Raw genomic sequence first — 22750 nt, 5'->3', positions numbered from 1 at the left:
TTTATTCGGTTGTTACAAAAATTATTTATAAGAAAGGACGCATTCAATCATAGTGTAGAGTAAAAAAAATCATTAATTTTTGTTTGTTTTTTACTACACTCAAGACTTTTCTGAACAGCTTTTTCTTGTAGTTCTCTTAGTACAGCTAATTTTGAAGTTTCATTATTGTTAATCGCCCACTTTATGCATTTTTCGAAATGATTTATGGCATCTTTATGTTTAATAATTTCTAAATTATTTTCTTCTATATTTTCGTCATCAGATCCATCATCCTCGTCCGAGACATCGATGGTATTATCAGCATTATTCCATTTATTAACTTCGTATGTACTAATGTCACACTAACAATAAATAGTTAGATAGTATTGGATAGTATTTCGTATATGATAAATGGAATTTGTGAACAACAGATCAGTGGCGCCTGCATATATGCATTTTGCCATATATAGGCTTTTTTCTCAGAAAAAAAAAAACGGACAATTACATGCATATTCTAAGCTGAATAATGCTAGTTTTATAGTAAAATTATATTCAAAAGCATAATTTGTATAAAACAAAAACGAATAAGAAACAAAAAATTTTTTGTTCGTAATATGGAGCAGAATTTTTTTTTTCGTTCGTTATATAGAACAATCAATGTAAATATTTTGGGTGTTCGTTATATCGAAAATTCGTAATATAGAGCGTTCGTTATACTGGACGACCACTGTATTTAAAAAACGTAGGCAAATGGAATCCCTTGCATACAATGCATTATCAATTAACGAAATAATTCAGTAATATAAGATAATTACTAATGTTAATATAGTGCTATACTAATGCACTTATTGCTGTTACGTCATATTTTTTCTAAAATTATGTCACTAACCAGATATAAACAATAAATTCATAGTCATTAAAATGTAGAAAATGTTAATAATAAATTTATGTTTGATTTTCATCGATTTTTATCAACACATGGAATTTAAATTGTAGTACTATCAACCTAAGTCCATACTGTCAATTTTTTAGCAACCTTTACTTTTTTTGTCATTATAGCTTAATTGATCGTATAATTGCTCAAGAAAAAAAAGTGCGCAAATCGTTCTAGTCATTATACATATAGACAAGAGTTGGTTCGTTGAAATGTAAGATCAATCTGTGATGAATGAATGTGCTCGGTGAATGATAGTTGTTTCTGAAGTGGACAGAACCAGTAGTTTACCGACTTTGTTATTGCTTCGAATTAAATAGTTTTTAATGAGAAAAAAAATTGACAGCATGAATGAAAGGTGACTTGTAAATAATAGTCAATGGCTTAATTGAAATCTTACAATTAATTATTAATCGTTTTTCAAATCTGATGTCTAAGAATTTCGAAATATAAGATAAAAATAATTAATAATATTAGCATGAAACGTTTTTGAAGAATTTAATAATTTTTTTCTATAATTAGTTAACATTATAATAAATACGACCATATACTCGTATTCGTTATAATGTTATGAAATAATATTGTATATTAATATTTATTGCAAAAAAAGTAATATTATTAATTAAACGATTTAATTTATATATGCAATGTCATTACGTAGTAAATATCATTTTTCTATATGTACATACATATATACTAATGAACACATGTGTAAATGTTATCTATTATATATGTGTATAATACTTTAATTTACACCGTTTTTAAGTATATAATTATCTAAATTACTTACGTGATCAGTTACTACAGTCGGTTTTCGATATCGTAAGTTATCTAAAGCTTACATTTATTTTATATAGAAAAAATGTATGCCTACAATGACTCCAAGTTGTTAATCGATTTTGATAAAATATTTGATATCATTTTTATTTTAAAAATTAAACAAAATGTAAATAAATGCGTAAAAATATATAAATATATATAAGTAAATAATATATATCAAACATATACACAAAGTACACAATCATTGACTAAGCAATAATACTAGCTCTGGTATCTCCAAGTCAAAAATTAGTTTGAAAACCGATGTAAAAATTATTCTCGAACAAAAAACACATTTTATTATACATTTTTGGAACACAAATATTTACTATTGATCATAATTAACTGGGTATTTAACTTAATTCCGATTTAAAAAATTTTTAACAATGATAAGTAATTATGATTCAAGTCTATCTATGTTGGATATGTCACAGCATAGAGCAGTGACCATTTTTGGGACACACCTCAAGACCTTCATAACTTTCAATTTTCTTCTATGTAATATACACAAGAAACGTTTGGAAAGATTAGCCGATAAAAAATTTCTTTCGAAACGGGAGAAAGAAAAACATCATACTTCAGCTTTTCCATGAACAATATTATTGTTGAGCACTACTACATTATTTCATAGACTTTGTAGTCAACGCTACTTACAAGTCAAGTCTATATTCCAAAGTTAATGTCAATTGATGTATTTTTTCCAATTATATTTCTTAATAATCAAATCACCGTCATGTGGGTCGTATGCTACACGTTGGGAAACACTGACATAGAGGGTTATCCATTTTGTGGCTCCGATAATAAAAGTAAATAAAATAATAAAAAATAATAAATCTTGATAAACAATAAAATTTTGATTAAATTTAAATTTCAATATATTGTTAAGACCTTGACATAAGCTGTAACGCATATGTACTCATGTTCTCCAGGGATGAATACTTTTGAAATAGATTTGAATGACTTGTCGGAACGTAGACAGAAATAGTTTGACCATAACTACACGAATGTTCATGAAGATATTTGACACCATTGAAAGTTTAAGGAATGACAGTGATAAAATATTTAAAAATAGTAAATTGCATGATTTTAGTATCGCATTCACATCATCAAAACATTAAATACACAACCGGGAAATTATGTTCTGCGCAACACAGTCAAAATAATACGTACTGTTGAAACCACTTATCTTCCATATCTATGTCTTCAATCTTACGTTAAGAATTTTGTTAGTAAACCGATCAGAATTAACGCCTTGGGAGTCTAGAAGTCTATTATGTCACCAAACAAAGTGTCATTGCGGTACCTAAATTTTTTATTTTTTCTGTATTGAGGAGTAAAACATCGAAATAAAATTCGGAAATCTTTTACCCTCCCCCATCCATTATTCTATCAATTTGTTGACAATATGCTTTATCATTTGTTTCTATTGTCTAATCTAACAGCAAATCTATTGGCTGTGTCACTCTTCCAGGAAATTACCCATACCGTGTATTCAATTTCCATGGCTCTTAAAAAAACTGGCATCTCCGCACTTTACACCTCAAAGCGAGGGCATAAGATGAGTTCCACGTTTTCCACTTCTTTCGTGCAATGAGAATTTTCTTCAAACTTCAATTAGAATATGTATTACTAAAAGCATCCATATTCACTTAGCAATTGAATGTATTCATAATTTAAATTTCTATGTTTTTTATTAAACTATATGTTCAACTGAACGAATTTTTTAAAGGTCCATTGTTGTTTTATTTTTCTATCCCATCCCTTACCACTCAATTTCTATACTCATTCTCTCTGGTTTTTAGAGAACAGTTGATTACAGTGATAGCTTAAGTTATCAACACTTCCACTCGGAGGCATATATTGCCTATTGTGATTTCCTCAAAAATTTTGCTAGGTAAGGCGAGTTGCTAACCTTTGTTACCCTTGTTAAACCATTTAATTTTCCAGGTGAAATTGAGGAGATCCGATAAGTTTGCTTTCGTTATCTCTTCCAAGCCAGTAAAATAAGGATCCCCAAGACATTAAAGTAGCCTTGTTTGAAGTCCTGGACAGAGACATAGAAAGTGGTTGATAAATTCTACCTCCTCTTCATCTTGACAACTCCTGCATAATCCACTTGCTGGAACTCGTCACCGTAGGAGCATAGGTGCAATGGCGTAGCGCCCCGTTAGTACTCCAGTAAGTACACGAACTGCAGGTTTCGTTTTGTTATTGTTCAATATAGGCTATATGGTTCTAGCGACCTCACAGTCTTCCCGGTTAGCTCATAAATAGTTAGTCACCGTATTGGTGAATTCCTCTATGATCCTAAACAGTTCGCATATCGGTGTTTGTATTGAGGGGTCGACCTCCCTTATATGCAGTTCAGAACCTCTTCTGGCAACGAGAAACCTTATGATGTGTGATGCTCATCAATAAGACGCGACATCTGAATATAATCTAGGGTTTAACCGTTTTGGATTCAATACTTAGTTTCAAATACTTAGTTATATAAGATTGGTCGCTTTTTCGATAACATATCTCTCGGCCCGAAAGAAACTGGATGCATGTATCAGGAAGTTGGTAGGACTGCCTTATCTGCATATCTTTCGAGAAGATACCTGCTCCCATATCAGTTTACAGTAATACATACATACAGTGACTTGTGGATTTTCACTACCATTTTTGTTTGTTGATAAATCCTTCGAGAGAAAAGTAAGCTCCAGCTTAGTATATTTCGATGCAAAATGTGATTATTATAGTACCACCATTTTTGTAATAAGTTTTTAGAATTATAGCGTTCAGCAATTGTTAAACGATCTATTTTGTAAAATTATAAACCTTTAAATAAACTTATGATGCTTTAATCACAGTTTTAAGGCCAGAAAAAAACCTAGTTCGTATAGAAAACTCGAAGATAAAATAATATTCAATTAAAAGAACAAATTTATGTTAAAAAAGATTTTATAAGTGATTATACAAGTAAAGTACCACACCCATTATATACACAATTTTATAAAATCCAAACCTGATGTAAAATATTGTTCACTCTACCTTATCCAATGTCTAGAGCTTATTTTGTCCAACCTAGTAACTCCCAAAATGATATCGTCTAGTTTTTACACAATTTCTGGTATTAACATCCTTCTTCCAGATTGTGTACTTAACTTGTACGATTAGTTTCAATCAAACTAACCCACTTGCACAATATAGTAGTAGCCCTATGCTTTACAAGGAGAGGATGACTACAGTTAGTAAGTAAGTAAGTAGCCCATTTGAAAACCATCGATGGAACAAATTCATCCATAAAATTTACAATTTCATTAAGAACTTCCATTACCGTTGAGCCTAAGTATAATATAGACGTGAAATGAAGTCTTTAGTTTAGTGGGCTGTTGAACGGAGTGTAAAGTGAAAGTGATTGGCGACGCGTTGTTATCATAATTAAAGGCGCTAATGGTTATGTTACACTAATTAAATGACAATAATAAAAGTATCTTTTTGAATCCTCTATTTTTTTCCGTTGTTAAAAGATACTTTTGCAAACATTTGATCAGTTAACAAATCGGGATAAACTTTTGACTAGGGTAGATGACACCCCGTGAAGTTATTGAACAACTGAAACACTATTAAGAAACTGGAACCCATTAAATGATTTTTGCTATTGAATTGCAGTATATTTTTATGACATCAGTTATCTTCTGTACCATTAAAGTTTAGCCGACATTGACTGAATAAAGAAAGTAATTCTAAGATTTCGGAACGAGAAAAATATTATTGTATAATATGATTAGAGCATATTATAGAACCACACTATGCTCCTTAAAGGCTTTCGTGCATACACCGCTTTGAGCAAATTAGGTATCACATAACCAAAATAGAACTTTAAAAATGAATTAACAAGGAATTTATGAGCAAAAGGTCATCAAATTATCATTGTTTCCTGTTTTATGGATTATGTCAACCCTTTTCAAATAAAAACAGTCATACAATGGGTTGGTTGGTACCCCGGTCAAGCGCAAACACATTAGCACGTGCTTCTGTGCATTTACATTATGCGTGCACATGAGTTGGTCACTAATGATGTGTGTGTGTTTACACCGAAACCCATACGCCTGATTAAGCGCATATATGGATACGTAGATGCCAGGATATGTTACCTTTTAACACCTTTTTTCACAAAGTTCTAAAACATTTTTCACTTAATTTGATGAAGAATTTTTTCATGCTTCATTTTCAGGTACATTTTTGGCCAACGCCAATATTACACAATTGAATAAACATTACATCCATTGTACTCTATATGTATATTTTCGCTCTATTCAAATCGCTCCTTACAAAGGATATTGTTTCATATACAGAAAGGATGTTACATATATTAATTACGTTTTTTCAAAACAGGTTTTCAAATTGTTGGAGAATATTTCACCATTATTCATAATTAGTCTTTTACACGGATTAAAATATTTAATTACAAATACAATAGAAACTAAGAGTTCAGAGAGAGATTAGTGCATTTGGGCATAAATATATATAACCCGTAATAATATATGGTTTATAGTTTTTGATATGTCTTATATTGAAGTTTTTCCGATTCAATGCAACTGGACACTTTCACACTTTCTTAGCTGGGGGTTTCTACAGAGTCCCTCCCTTCTCTTTGACTGATTTATGTATGCCTCACAAGCTTCGCTGGTTATTCAATGACTAATCTAAAATCTGCATAGCGCCCCGTACAGCTAGTGACTGCTATGTAAGGCAACCTATCAGTTTTTAGGGCTCAATCCCTCATGTTATATTGTTTACTCCTATTTACAGGGTAAATCAAGTAAAGCGAAGAATTTATTTATCAAGTTTTTAGTATTCACACTATACCATGTTAATTTACGCGAAATTTAATATCTGATAAATTATCATCATTATTGCTTTTTCAAGTTGAAGTTCGAGAACTAAAATTCGAGTTATATTTTATAATGCTGCTAGTGATTTCATTTTTTAGGTCTGACATTGTAAGACCTAAAAATTTCGCACATACCTACCTACCTTTCAGCATATATCCATTGAAAGATGTTCAGTGATATCAAATTAAAGGATCGTTCTAGGCATGTGACTTTATTGTAAGTACGTCTTATGCGCTCTGGAAACTTCATTTATATTAAACGTAGGAAATCACGTAGGAAACGTAGAATTCATACAATGAATTCTTAGAAAAATTATTCAATTTGTTATGAACATATGGACATGTCATAATAGCGAATACCGTTCACTCTAACAGTAATTTCAGCAAGCAGAGCCATAGTTAAATCGATTTCCTTCTACTTGACTGTGGAGTAGCACCCTCGTGAAGGGACACTGTTCGTGCGCTTCACGCGTCAGACTTCTAATTTGAAGAAAGACTTTTATTTATGCTCAAATGAGCTTTGGTGCACCAGGTTGCTATTTCAACCTTAACCTAACAGTGTTATCAATAACATTTTAATATATTACTATATACAGGGTTTTGAAATGACCTACGAATTTTCAGTACTCTATTTTAATATGAAACTGTGTAAGAATATATGTCATCGCTTAAAATATTTTTTTTTGTAAAATAGAACCGAATGTTTATTCAATCCTACAATCTGATCTGATCTGTAGACAAAATATCCTACATCAGTTGAAGTTTATATACGTGTATGTAATATAATCTGAATAATGCAGGCTGACAAATTATTGCTATACGTTTGCTTGTTTCGAATTCCTAAGCATTCTTATTTCTAAGCATTCTTATTACACTGGACGACCAGTCCTACCAGTGTTACCACTTCTTAGGTACTGCAACTGGCCCTAAGTCCAAAGTGCTCACCTTAGAATCAAAATCAAATTGTTAAATGAAAATTCGAGTAATATAATATACTTAATCCACTTCCGACAGATCGACACCTTTTTCTAATAGATTTCAAATCTATTTTCTACACTATTAAATTCTTAGTCTTTCCATTACTAAATTTGTTAAAGCCTGTTATTTGATATCTGTAAATAAAATAAATTGACTATAAGATAATGTCAGAGATAATCGATAATTCAATCGAAGTATCTTAAGTTTTATTAAAGGTTGCAGTTTTATATTGTAACACCTTGTGTTAACAAGCGTAATCCTGAGATTCACTATATTTCAACCTAATCTATTAGATTACCCTATAAAAAAAAGTTTAACTGATACCAAAATTGTGATGAAATTATGTAAAAGTTTTCGTCCATTTAAAATCTGCTGGTACAACCCTTTTCGCATTAAAACCATTTGACCGTCAAATATGTTTGTCAATCGTATTATCACATGGTTCAAGGACTCCAATAATATAGCCAATAATATAACCTATGGGTTGGACAGACATTCAATTTTTATTATAAATATAAAAAAATTTATAAAAAGCTTATTAATTTATGTCATTTAAGAAAATGAAAAAATTAATGAAAATGCACTACGCGGAGAAAGCATGGAAAAGGCGTTTTAAACAACATTTGATGTGAAAAACAAAAGGTCAAAAAAAGGATATAAGAGAAAAATGATGCATTTGTTATCACAGGAGACCATACGCTGTATTGCAGTGCAGCCTTTCATATTGTTGTATACATTTATGAGCTACAAATTGTGAACTGCATATTTAGTTTATTATACTGAGCACTGGATATCATACTGGATTCTAAATTCTGGTATATTTCTATATTGAATAAAATAAATAAATATTTTTACATATATAGCTATAAGTCCTATTCTTATAAGCTTATGCTTTTTGACATTAAAATTTAATATTTTGTCTTATCAGTCTCATTTATTATGTTGTATTTTTCTTCTGACCATTTCTTCTAACTATATTTCTTTTCTTAGTGCATTTATGTAATTATATAATGAAAAATCTCTTCTGGTAGTGACGTAATTTGTCTAATATTACGTTTCCACTGTTTACTTAGTGAGTTACTTAATAACATTGAGCTTTTTGTCGTTTACATTAGCACAAGTTACTTAAGGAATGAGAAAGATCTTTTATGTGTCAAAAATTTCTAGTTTTAGAGCTTTTCTTTGTTTACATTTTAATTGAAAAACGCAGAAAATTTAAATAATTTAATATATAATGTTTTTGAAACAAAACAGTAGTTTAATGGTAGTTTAATTCCTTCTAACTAGCTTAGTACTTATTTGAAATCTTAAACGTTTTTGTATTATTTATGTTTAATGTATATTATAAATTGCATATTTTGATAAAAACGGTAGATCCCAAACTTTACTGCATATATTTACTAAAAATAATAAGATATTTTGCTGATATCGATTTAGTAATCGGTGGATTAACAACATTTGCAATTATACTTCAATATTTCAAGTAGAAATTTTCACCATCTTCAGAACCTGTCCTCTTACTGCGAACATTGATTTTCTTGCATCTATACTCTCACTGATAGTCAGGTGTCTATTAAACCAATTTCAGTAGTCTGCATCACGTTTGAAGTAAATAACGAACGCAGACGATTTAATAATGTACTATGCAGTAGCTCCAAGGTAACTTCAATTTAGTTTCCTAGCAGAAACCGAGCGTGCAGGTGAATTAGCGAGACTTGACGTTTCTTCTATGAAATCTCCCGTTTCTACCGCAGGAGCATGGAAACTACCGTGCTCCTGCCAGCCAAAAACAAAAGTTGATGACAACTATATGACAATTTTTTACAACAGGCCAACAGGAATTGGGCTTATACTTTTTCAGCAGCCGAGTCAAGAGCTATATGGCCTTTATACTCCAAATGTAGAGATTCTGACTTAGTACATAGAAACAAATCGGAAGTATCTGAGATCATATAGGTCCTAACAAGACACTGGACTATAGGACGACAAGCATCCAGACATAGTCTGCCCTATCGGATCTCCTGTAGTGGAATTTCTACCGTGGCTCGAAGAGATGCCACAACTGGAATACATGTTGTCTACATGTCTAGGCTAATCTAGAACCAAGTTTGATTTTATGGGGGCCCCATTTGTTAATGCACTTGCCGACATTTCCAACATTGGTATTTATCAGACTGCTTGTATTGATCAATTGTATTGATAGATAAAAAAAAGAAAGTTTTATTTTATGGTTTCGGTTTCAGAGCTGAAGAAGAAAGTCTCAATTTTTGTTTTCTAAATACAGTTTTTCTATTACGTACCAATTATAAATTTAGTGTTCGCGATAAAATGGAAATAAGGCGAGAAAATTTTCGTACGATGATTTATTATAACTTTCAACGACGAAGATTAAACAAACACTGGTACAATGATTTTATTAGTGGCCGCAGTTGGCTCACTGAAGTAATTCGTATTCGTGAAGGTCGTCCAAAATCAGCATTTATGCTGTGTATAACTGAAAATTCTAGATCGTCATACGGCATACTGTGCGATTGAGGAATCCCTAGGCATTAGTTCTATCAACATATATAAAATAACGCACGATCATTTAATCGTGTATCGATTGGCACACACAAATACTCAAGAAGTACAATGGCGGTGCTTCAAAAGACGTAAATAAGATTGTAACAGGTGACGAATTATGGATATATGCGTAAGAGCACGAACGTAAACAGCAGTTGACTGTATGCATGTTTCAAGATGAACCAAATCCAACAAAAGTTGTTCAGGCTCGAAGCACTTTGAAACAAATGGTCACTTGTTTTTTTGCGAAAACTGGTCATGTGGCAACTATATCATTACAGGAACGTAAAGCAATCAATTCCGAATAGTACAGAACCATATGTTTACTGGAAGTCTTCAGTGAAATACGGAAAACAAACAAGTGCCGTCGGATTTTCTCCATCAAAACAATGCGAATGCTTACACATCTCGTCTAATAGCTGATTATTTGAACATTCAAAAAACCGAATTGATGGATCATTCGCTATACATTCCTGATTTGGCACCAACTGACTTATTCTTGTTCCTGAACGAATAAGAATAAATTGCGTGGACAATGATTTTTGTTGAAAACGGAAAAAATCCTTTAACAAATGGTTTGAGCACATGGAAAAATGTATTAAAAGAGAATACATCGAAAAACAATTAAGCAATTTTCAACGACAAGTTAGTATTTTTATATTATTAGGACAATTATTAGGACGGAATTTCTGAATGAGCAAACGATATTCTGACCATCACCATAAAGGCAGAATGCATTTTGTTCGGTTAGGATTTATTGTATTACAAAAAATTTCATTTGTCTTTTCAATTTTGTCTTTTCCGAGTTAGTGCATCTGGTCACTTTTACTGCTTGATAGTTGGAGGGTTTCTGCAGAGTCCAAACCCTCTCACTGACGACTATTTTTTGTGTACCTCAATAGTTTCGTGATTATTCGATGACTGATCTAAGTTTTGCGTACCGCCCCGTGCGGCTAAAGATTATTCTGAGATTAGATAAAGCTAAGTACAGCAGTCTGTCGGTTTTGGCGAATAGCTTCAGGGCTCTATCCCTTATGTATAAGTATCAAGGCACTTTGAAGAGTCTTCGGAGAGCCTGATTTTTAGCAACTTGTAGCTTCTGGATAGTAGAGTTGACAGCTTTGCTATATGCGGCACACCCATAGAGTAGTGCTAGTCTGATTGTTTGGCTGTAGATCAGCTTTCTGTTCTTCACGCTAAGGTTATTTTGTTCGAAAAGTGGTCGTGAGTATATAAATTAATTCATATAATTTTTTTTGATTAGTATTATTTTAATCTTTAGTCTGCCATGAATTTTTAGATTTATGAAATTTCAAATTTAAAAAGAAAATATTTTTCAAACGAAATATATAAACCAAAACTTAAATTCAACAAAGGTGTTTTTTTTTATTGTTTTTAAATATTTGATACTTATATTATTGTTTTCCTTTTATTTTTCTTCAGCGAAATCATGAGCTATTCAACACGTTCCACTTCACGTGTGTGTCATATCAAAAGAAACTGTGGAGATGAACAACAAATCGCTGCAGTCCACAACTGGCCAAGAATAGCAACTTCTCGAAGCTATTTTGGAAGGTCATCCATAATGAGTTGCACACTTGAACCAATATCTGAACATCCTACACTGAGCAGTAAATCTGACCGGAGTGATAATATTTCAAAAGGAGCTGCGATTGATGATACTCACTGTTCTAATAAGCTAAAATGTCCATTCGATTTACTCTTTTTCTGTCACCGGTGCTCCCAGAAACGTAAACATAACTATTCGGATTAAGATAACTATTATTTGCTAACTAATTACTATATTACTTAATATTAATGGAAGTGATACCCTTTTTTAATTTCTTAGATTAAAATTTTTTTTTGAGCCTTGCACAAAAATCAATCTTTTTGAAATCAATAACATATATTTGGAGATATGACTTTTAACAACCTTACGGTAGGATGATAAATGCTCATAACAAGTATAGATAAATTTTGTTTCATCCACTAATCCAGTTTACATAGAAATTTTAACAGCATAATGGTGTGATGATATCATTCCTAGGAAAATGAATGCTTTGTTGTCGAGTATGTTATATATCCTCCATTTTGATCAGAACTTCATTAAAAGTGTTATATCACAGTATAATAGCCTTGTTTCATCTGCCGATGCGAAACCAAAAGAATTTATATATATTAAAACTACTAAATTGATTATAGTTTGTTAGGCATATGATAGGGAAATTAACCGATATTTAAATTCGTGGAGAATCAACGTTAATAGTTGTTTTACCCACAGTTTGTCTCATAGAATAGAGTTGATTTTGATCAAATTAAACTTTTAAAACCCTTCTCCGAATGTTTCTCACTATTTGCCATGAACTATTTCATCACGTATTGCACCTTAAAACTTTGAAACACCTTATTACCCGGCAGACACATTTCTAAGTTATATGCTGAAAAAAATGTGAACTCATCTCAAAATCTCGTGGACCTATTTTAAAATTTTATGACTTAAACAATAACCTATGCGTTTCCATTTATATACACCCCCAGCATAAGAATACATCTGCAGACTCTATAAACATATTTCAAACTTTTATTGTTCTTATAACAAAGCCGACAAACCTGGCCGTACTCCATTTACCATAGAGCATGGACTTGTTACATAGAATCTCCAACTACTTCTATCTCTAGCAATATAACGTGATTTGCCGGTTTCATTTGTTATTGATTGTTTGTTGATATCTTCTTGGTTTGTTCGTTGAAGTAGTTCCATATTAAAAATTCTTCGTGACCAACAAATTCTTGAAATTTTACGCAGGCATCTGGCAAATCTCAGAAATTATTTATTTCAAGATTACATAAATTCATGTTTGATATAGAACAAATAGGTAATAGAACGAAAAATTTTAGGAAGTATTCAAATTCGTAAAGGTGGAAATAAAGTTGAATTTATTGGAGTAGTTCATCCTTATAGTGATATAATTAAATTATTTACTGAGGAACAAACTTACCCAATCTATACACCCCAGAGATACATCTGAAGTACTATTAAACTCTCAATCCTATAACTTTATCTTTGAACTCCATAGACTCATATTAAATTCCACTTTATTTTATCAAAAACGACTAGTCTCAGGATTATATATGTATAAATAATCACTATTGTAAATAAATCATTAATATATATTCTATAAAAAAACATATGGTGTGTAAACTACAAGTTAATAAAATTTGATAAATGAACTTATAATGTACAGACACCTTGACCAACCACACACGATGTTTACGATGATTACATATTGGGTATCACAAAAAAAGTTCCGTGACATTATATACCTATTTTTTATCTGTGGATCGCTGTTAAAACAAAACATGTAATTTTTGAGGCGAGTGGTAATTAATGATGTCACACGGTTACGACTTACATAGAACGTACAATTATGAAGACACTCGTGTAAGATCTAGTTAAATGTGGCCAATACTAGATATAAAAAATCAAGGCACTTAATCAGCCTAACAACGGAAGATATTTCTAAAGTCATAACTTGTATAACAGGTCACTGGCTTTTTGGAAAGCATGCTCTTACTTTGAGGAATCCCTTCAAAGTATATTGCAAGAGCTGTGAACATGAAAACGAAGAAGAAACAGTGGAACAGTATTACTGCAGATGTCTGGCTCTAGTTAGAAGCAGGTTGAATTTCTTAAGCAAACATGTGTTTAGCTCTCTCACAAAAGTATGTAGTACTTGAACTCAGAACATCCTGCTTTATAAGACCCTCAAAATCCTTGTACAGTGAGTAGTACTATCACTGCTCAAGTAATACCACTGTAGGGTCTAAATAAGTTAGTCAACTAGACTGGAGTCTAACATTAACCAAACCTAACTTAGAATTATGTTATATGAAAATGATATTGACGGGACTCCAAGAACTGAAATTTGGATTTTGGAGAGATGTTAAGTGTGTGTTTATACTACACCTAACTGAACAATTAGTTCGAATTTTTGCTATCAGCAAATAATGGGCTTTAAAAAAAAAAATTTTAAAAAAAATTTAATAACAAAGAAAACTGTTGTCGTGTTTTCCAATCAATTTATTTTGAAATACCGAGATTAGAAAGATGTGATGCGTTCAAAATAGTACTATCATTCCAGTGAAATATATTGATAATTCCTAATCTTTAAGGTATTCCCTTTCTGATATGAAATTAACTTAAAAAGTAGACTGTGGAAGGCAACTGCATCAGTTTTTCTTCACAAAATTTTGGAATTCTGCAATAAAGAAATAATGGTTCTGATTTAAAAAGATGGAAAGTATCAATATTTGGATAATTCGATTTTTTTAAATGAAAGGGTTATTTTTCTTAGAGCTCAAATGTGCATATCTTACAATACTAAAATTTGAATATACCATATAATATATCAATCTTACTTTTCCACCGGAAAAATATAGCATCTTTTATTCCACTGACTTAATTTTATAGAAAGAAATACACTGTACATATTATTTTTATTTTTATAATGAAGTGATAAATTCTAATAATTGAGCAAAATATGTGTAGGGGTATTTATAGAACTTAATACACGTCACTGAAATCCGTAGTAATACTTCACAGTACTTTTTGTAATTTTTTACAATTGGCGTGGCCATGGAACTTTGTACCATTCTGCGTGGTATGTATCCCGATAATTGATATGCACGCAATTTGGGAAAAGTTTTTTGAATGGCAGTCACATCCGAAATTTCACCATTCAACAAAAAATATTTGCTCACAGCTGCGAAGGGTGCAGTTAGTTTAAGTGTGGAATTTTCCAAAAATTGCAAATAAAATTACAGAAATTTTGTTACTTCCAACGAAATTCATAAAATGTCAAAATATTTCGATTCCGCAGGATTTAAAAAAGTTTCAAGTGTTTTGTTGCACTTTTAGCGAAGTTATGTTGATTAATCCCTTCCTATTGTTAAGGTAATAGAAATCAGTAGATTTCTGAATACCCAGGTGACTCAATGCATTCGCAGGATGCACTGTAATTACTGATAGAGGTGCGTACATGTGCAGGAACTCATGCATGCAAAACACTAGAGTTGCACATTTTGGTGGTTGCACTTCCTGTTGCAGAACTGATGCCACTTCGTACTGAAATGCGTACGTGTTCCACGGCAATGCGATTCTCCTTTTCGGCATTTACCTAATCGGATTACTAATGCGAATGGCCTTTACAGAGTGGACAGCAAATTCTCCTTTTATTTTGTAAATGAAAAGTGTTAAGTCGAAGAAGTTAATTTGGAACTTCACACATTGAAGCCAATTATGCATATGCCTGGTTTGTGGGGTCATACTTCATTGAGGTTTTGAAATATTTACAGAAATTATTTGCTTATAAGCGTATATACGATATTTTTTTCAGAAAATGTTGCATGTCAAATTGAAAGAAATTAAGCACACTTTGAATAAACTTCCTATATTTCTGAAGTTTTTATACAAATGCAATGGGTAAGATGGGAGACAAAAATATTATAAAATAGATGTGTTCCCATATTTTTACCGGTAAACACAAAACACGAAATAAAATCCTTCAACTCGGTAACACCTTAAAACTAGTTTTACTCTACGTTTACACTTGCTAAACTTTACCAAGGTTTATCTGTTTATCTTTACGTTGCGCAAATCTAGCCAGTGTAGGTTTCATTGCAAGTTGACAGCAACCTTAAAAGTAGTGCTCTCGATTTTGATTTGAAAAATTGTTTTATAATTTATTTTAAGGCTCACCTAAGCATTGCAAGTAACTCTGATCAACCAATTAATCTCTGATGCTGAATTTTTCAAATTTGCTTGCCGCAAAATAATATAATGGGAGTGATACTCCCACAAAAATTTATGAAATGTGTTCTATATTAGTATCACATACACTATATTGTATATAATATAATATACGACAAGATAAGTAGGCTGTGTGCGAGTTCGAGTAAATTGAGGTAAAGTAAATTGAAATTTCCAAGAGATTTTTTGCACTGCACTTATGTAAATATTTATTCATTGCACTTATTTATTATTTTTGATTGAAAGTTTTCAAATTTATTTATTTATTTATTAAACATCTTATAAAATTTTTACAATAGTAACACCTAATTTACCTAATTTTTATCTAATTTACCCTACTCGAAATTCTGGTAAATAACGACATTTGCTACATTTGACACCGACATAATTTACTATTTCCCTCAATTTAACATCAATTTACTAAAACTCGCACACGGCCATAATATAACAGGAATACGATATTTTTTAAATAAAAGCATCTTTAATTTCTTTAAATTTTAAATAAATATTCGCGTTAACACATTTGCTTAAATTTTTATCTCTTAAATCAAGTATTCTGTTGATTTAGTTGTCACTTTAATGTAAGTATATCGACTGTGTAAATTTAATTAAAACAAAATTATTTACTTTCGTTTACTATTTTCTATATATGTTACAAAAAAACCAGTGATCTTACAAATCGGAGTAAATTATAAAAAGCAACTACCTGAGCTGAAGCAGTTTGTTACAAAAAACCAGTGATCTTACAAATCAGAGTAAATTATAAAAAGCAACCACCTGAGCTGAAGCAGTTTAATCAGCTCCAGTTCTAATTATATTTAACCAACTTTGTGTTTTTTTTTGTATATCGTTTACAGTTTGATGTTCTACGCGACATAAATTTAAACAGAATAAAAAGCATTTGGAAATTTTTGTGAGTACCCTCAATACCAGAGAATATCTTTTCCTTAATACCCTCAATCTGTCATATAAATACTTCAAAGAATTTTCTTTTGACATCAAATTGTATAAAAACTACTTGGCATCAAAAGGAACGTAATATGTACCTATTTTTCTCCTAATAAATAATTTAAATTTTATCAACACCTTCGTTATTCTATTCATTCTATATTTAATTGTTTAATTCGTTTTATTACTCTTTTGTAATATTTTCACAATGATAGAATAATTAAAACTGAATCCATGAATTATAGCATTAAATCAACATTTTTTAAAAATTAAACAATCATTTCATTTAATGCAAGACAAAAAATAATTAAATAAATTAAATATATATTTGTGTCAGTTTTTACAACGGTTCGTTATTAAGGCGCCACCTGGTTTTCGTTTTTCATATTAACTTACATCTGAAATAGAAATTGTTATTTTACATGTAAAAACAAAAAATTAAAATAGTAATGTTTAATGACAATTAAGTTGTCAAAAATATTTATGAGTTAATATATTTTTCTTTCTATATATTAACAATTAAATATTTTAGTTCATAAAGCAAAATAAAATTTATTCTATTCTTTGACCAACTTTCATAATTTCACAGCGAAATATGCTAACAAAATCCACTCACTAGAAACGTCAAAGTGAACGAACTGTCACGCACATTACATTTCGTCGGCTGTTTCTGCAAGTAAGCGTCGTACTTAACAAAGAATTTGCACTAAATTTGTTAATTCAGTACGTATTGCAATTATATATATTAAAATCTGTTCAAATAAATTTTTGTTTTAAATAAATAGATATCGTTTAATTCACTTGTTAACACAAACAAACAAAATGGAAGTTGATGATGAAGAAGTTCCCTCATCTAGCAGTAAAGGCGAGAAAAAAAGATTCGAGGTGAAAAAAGTGAGTAAAACATTTTATAATAATATAAATTGTTTTACATTATTAATTATATGTTTCTTTATAGTGGAATGCGGTTGCTTTGTGGGCCTGGGGTAAGTTACTTTTAAAATGTTAAATATAAAAAATATTTAACGCATAACCTGAAATATATAATTTTTGTATATACGTTTTCGTGGCGTGTGTTTATATTTATGTTTATTATTACAGACATTGTCGTAGATAATTGTGCCATCTGCCGTAATCACATAATGGACTTGTGCATCGAATGCCAGGCTAACCAGGCATCTGCAACCAGCGAGGAGTGTACCGTAGCATGGGGTGTCTGCAATCACGCGTTTCATTTTCATTGCATATCGCGTTGGTTGAAAACTCGTCAGGTTTGTCCACTTGATAACAGAGAGTGGGACTTCCAGAAATATGGCCACTAAACTTTTATTCCGCATTACAAGCACCTCAAAATAATAAAAAAATAAAAAAAAAACATCTATAATCTTAAATATTTTCATACGGTAATCTATTTTGCTTGTTTTGTTAAGCATACTACAAAATACATAATTAGTTTGAAGTTATATTAAGTAAAACCTTTGAAATAATTAAATTTAGAATACATAATGTGAAGACTTAACTCAATACTTTCGTTATATTTAAAACAAAATATATAAGTTCAAATGGAACGCAACTAACTCATTTGTTTTAATAGCTTCAACAGAGAAATGAGTAAGTAAACTAGTTAATGTTTAGAGTAAAATTCTCAATTAAATTATATTGATAATATTAATGGCTTGTATTTTACAGCATTAATAAAATTGATTGTAAATTTAAATGGAACATTCAAGAATAATTTTGACATGTGAGTACGGAAAAAATTAATGCTTAATTAACGTAGACTTAAAGAAATATATCAACATTCCTTCATTAGTTACAATCAAAATAATTCTACAATAATTTTAACAACGAAGAAACATTACTTAACAAAAATATTTTATTTTGTTATAAGAAGAGTTGCGAATTTATGCTGAAATACATACTGAAGAAGATGCACATCATTGACAAAAGAACATGTAAAACAATTTCAAATTTGGTATACAATAACGCAAAATATCATTACCTAGAATGTTGTTGGCAAGGATACATAATTTCGGAAAAGTGGCATTTGTTTGAAGTTACAATGTATATGCGAATTCCAAGAAAATAATGCAACGACGTGGTATTTATTTTGTGTGACAAAATGTCGATGTATTCGATAGGATGGAAGCTTGCATTGTGCATCAATTCTCATTCTTGTTTTTTTCAAAAAGTATTTCTTAGCAATCAATATTATACATATTTATTACTCATAATGTTAACTAACAATTACATTCACTTATATCATTTTTATTTTTATTTTAAAAATTATCGAAAAACGTCCTTTTAATAAAATGTTTTGTAAGAACAGTATACAGTATGGTTTCTTTATTATTTTATGTCTTAGACTAGACTAATAACTAAACCCATTATTGCTGAAATACTATTACAGAGCCAAAAAGTTAATAGCATGTGGACTGAGCCATCACATACCAAAAGCTTATGTATGTTGAAGGTTTTAAAATTAAATTTAAGACTTAGATTTAAAATAGTATAATATGACAAGGAATATTCCTTGAGTAGGTAATTATAGTCATGAAATCGATACGCGGAATAACAAAATTTTATTTTTCGTGTGATATTGTAGAGAGCACCCTCGATCGTGTTATGCATATTACTACGCTTATATACATATAATTAATTTCTATTTTCTGATTTATTTTAACCAAAAAAAATAACAATGAGGTTCAAACATCAACAGAAAAAGTCTGCTTCTTAATATATTAATTTAAAAACATCTAATTCACAGGCATCTACAATTTAATAGCCTGTAGGGAAACTTCTTTTAGGCGTCTTTGCATGGACTCAATCAGCTATACAGTATCCTGTGTGTTTATTTTTTGCCATTCTTCTTAAATGGGATAAAGTTCTTTCAAGTAAGCATGCAAAAATAGAATTTAGATGAATTGTATGCCCAGACCGGCTTTGTCCGAAAGAAGTATTTTTATTTTATATTGAATGAACTGATTTACCATGTAAATATTGAATAAACTAAAATCCATAATTTCTCAAATAAAATTAAATTTATCTATAATCATCTATGATCATTTTCTCCAAATCTAATGAAGTCTATTTTCTATATTTTTTAATAACATTTTCAACTAATTCCTAACCGAGTTTCCTATAATTTTCTGCTAAATAAATATATAGACTCAAATGTAGCTTACATTTTCATTAGCACATGAAGAAGTGAGAAATATTATTGGACGTAACCCAAATTGGCATTTCATAAATACTTGAAAAATTTACAGAAATGTATTAACATCTCAAGTACATCTCTTGGGCCATTAAAATAAGAAGTAGCGATATAAACCAAAAGGATTTTAATATTTGAAGAAGAAAAGGCTCTCATGAGGTTCTTCACATAACTTAATCTCAAAGTGAATATATCACATCAGTAGATGCAAGTCGATATATGTTTAGAGACAAATATTTTCACATACCCGATATATTTCATATTATGTAGAAAATCTAATAAAGAAATTAATTTTTCTTAGCCATAAGAGACTACTATATTATTCTCAAGAAGTTCAGTCTAATAATAATGCCACTGGTCTGGTAGTTGCAGACATATGGAAAATAGATGTACAAAAATAAATATATATTGATTTTAATTTCATTAAAATAATACAATACATCTTCTTGGCGATATAAGAGAATATAATGTCTGATTTTAAAAGTTGTGCAGCTAGAACTATATTTTTTCCCTTAAGATAGGTAAATCTAATTAATTTTTGAATACATTTACTTTATAACATAGTAGAAGACTCTAAGCCATTATGATTGATACTAAAGCTATTATGATATTGTAAGATGAAACATAAAATCAGGATATTGTTGTAACGTTCAGTTCTTTCTGTAACCTATTGTATAGAGTCTTAAGTGTTCCATAGCAATTTTGTCAGATTTATTCATATTTTTTATTATGTTGAGGCTAGTTGAGTCAGGGTACTTGAGCACTTTTAATCTCTATTAGCTGCGAGATTTCTTTATAACCTCTCTTTACACCTTGACTGGATTATTGTTTATCACTTCATTGGACTAAACAATAACTGACCTAAGATTTGCATACCTCCCTGAGAACCCTGTAACCATCCTGAAATTCGACAACGCGGTGTTGGTAAGCCTGTTGGTTTTCGTGAATAATTTCACTGCTCTATCCTTTATAAATTTTTTGATCTGATCAATCTTAAGGTCCCTCAGGATGTCATTCGTCCTAATGTACTATGGCACCTTGAAAAATCTTCTCAGATTCTGGCTTTATGCAATTTCTAGCTGGCAAATATTAGTGTTTGAGGCCTTGGTGAATATCCATACTCTTTCATATCTATTAATGTTTTTTTTTTTTTAAGTTATCGAGAATTTATATTTATTTATATTCTATTTAATGAATATGCCATCTGTTATATAGAACAGTCAATGGCAGAATTTTGTCATTTCCTTAAATTGAACATTCGTCAAATTGGATATAACTCCTAACATACTTGGGGAATGTCTTTAAATCTATCAAATTTGTACTTCAAAAAACAAATGTATATATAAGTATTTATATGTATAAGTTTTTATATATAAAAGTATTTATATATATATACGGTATATGTATATATATTTATACAGTAGGTTTTTTCAGGTTGTAAAGTTATATATAGCGGATAACGAACTATGACTTAAATTATTATTAGCAAAAAAAATAAAATGTAAATCTCAGAATATATAATTGAATAATGGTCTTTAACCAAGAGGAGTTGCTACGTTAAAAAAAAATGCATTTTTAATAATAATACATAATTAATAATATTAATACTAATCTGTATTTTATTGTACTATTGTTAATACGAATTTTGAGTTGGTAACCGGAACACCCTTATTCAACTGTGCCCACTGAGTCAATCTGAGTAGAATGACAAGACAGCGGTAAGTTTTTAGTTTTCAATTGTGAGAATCTTCGTCTATCTGGCAGTAGTGGTGAAGTTTGCCTTGACCTGAGACAGGATAGTGTTTGGTTGCAAGTCGTGCCTTTTCGCAAACGTAACTTCTCAATTCAAAAATGAGTATGGAAGTCCATCGACCCAAAATATGGCGTTTTTACAATTCTTTTTAACGTATGCAATAGTTATGACGAAAGACGTTAAAGAATAATTTTAGGAACTTTGATATAAGCAACACAGTTGTAGAACTAAACTTTTTTTGAAGTCAAGCTTACAATTGTTTATAAGTAGGCAGAGGGAAGTGCTGAGGTATAGCCCTACCTTGCTTGATGTGCGTGTGATTTTTTCAGATGATATTTTTATTGATAATGAGAACTAATCTATTAATAATAAATTATTATTATTACTAAATTATTATTACTAAATTATTATTATTACTAAATTATTATTACTAAATTATTATTATTACTAAATTGTTATTACTAAATTATTATTATTACTAAATTATTATTACTAAATTATTATTATTACTAAATTATTATTATTACTAAATTATTATTATTACTAAATTATTATTATTAATCTCTTATTAAGTAGATTATTATTCTTAATCTATTATAAATAGATTATTATTTTTAATCCATTATAAAGAGATTATTATAAATCTATTATAAATAGATTATAATTATTAATCCATTATTAATCTATTATTAATAGATTACTATTATTAATAAATTATTTTTATTAATAATATATTATTAATACATAATTATTGTTAATATGTTATTAATTCAATATTCTCATTAATATATATTATTAGTACATTATTACTCTTAATATATTATTACAAATTATTAATACAATATATTAGTATTAATATACTAATGTGTAATAAT

The 22750-nt window shown here is 30.0% G+C and overlaps 1 protein-coding gene across 1 annotated transcript; it reads left to right on the top strand.

Annotated features, from left to right (window-relative positions):
- The first annotated feature begins 16828 nt into the window (after positions 1–16828).
- On the top strand, positions 16829–18485 carry LOC119669149 (RING-box protein 1A). Its single transcript, XM_038078949.1, has 5 exons — positions 16829–16873; positions 17498–17631; positions 17694–17802; positions 17867–17894; positions 18010–18485. Exons 3-5 carry the CDS (start codon positions 17731–17733, stop codon positions 18228–18230), a joined length of 321 nt encoding a protein of 106 aa, XP_037934877.1. The 5' UTR covers positions 16829–16873; positions 17498–17631; positions 17694–17730; the 3' UTR covers positions 18231–18485.
- The last annotated feature ends 4265 nt before the right edge of the window (positions 18486–22750 follow it).

Source organism: Teleopsis dalmanni, chromosome 1 (assembly GCF_002237135.1).
Source record: "Teleopsis dalmanni isolate 2A chromosome 1, ASM223713v2, whole genome shotgun sequence".
In the NCBI taxonomy this organism is placed as follows: domain Eukaryota; kingdom Metazoa; phylum Arthropoda; class Insecta; order Diptera; family Diopsidae; genus Teleopsis; species Teleopsis dalmanni.
Note: the sequence above shows the minus strand (reverse complement) of the source record. Positions and strands in the feature narration are given on the sequence as shown.

Excerpts from the sequence above, each read along its gene's own strand:
- LOC119669149 (XM_038078949.1), top strand. The coding sequence starts at position 17,731 with ATGGAAGTTGATGATGAAGAAGTTCCCTCATCTAGCAGTAAAGGCGAG. Across the intron at positions 17,803-17,866 it reads AAAGATTCGAGGTGAAAAAA|TGGAATGCGGTTGCTTTGTG; the intron begins GTGAGTAAAACA and ends GTTTCTTTATAG. Across the intron at positions 17,895-18,009 it reads GGTTGCTTTGTGGGCCTGGG|ACATTGTCGTAGATAATTGT; the intron begins GTAAGTTACTTT and ends TTATTATTACAG.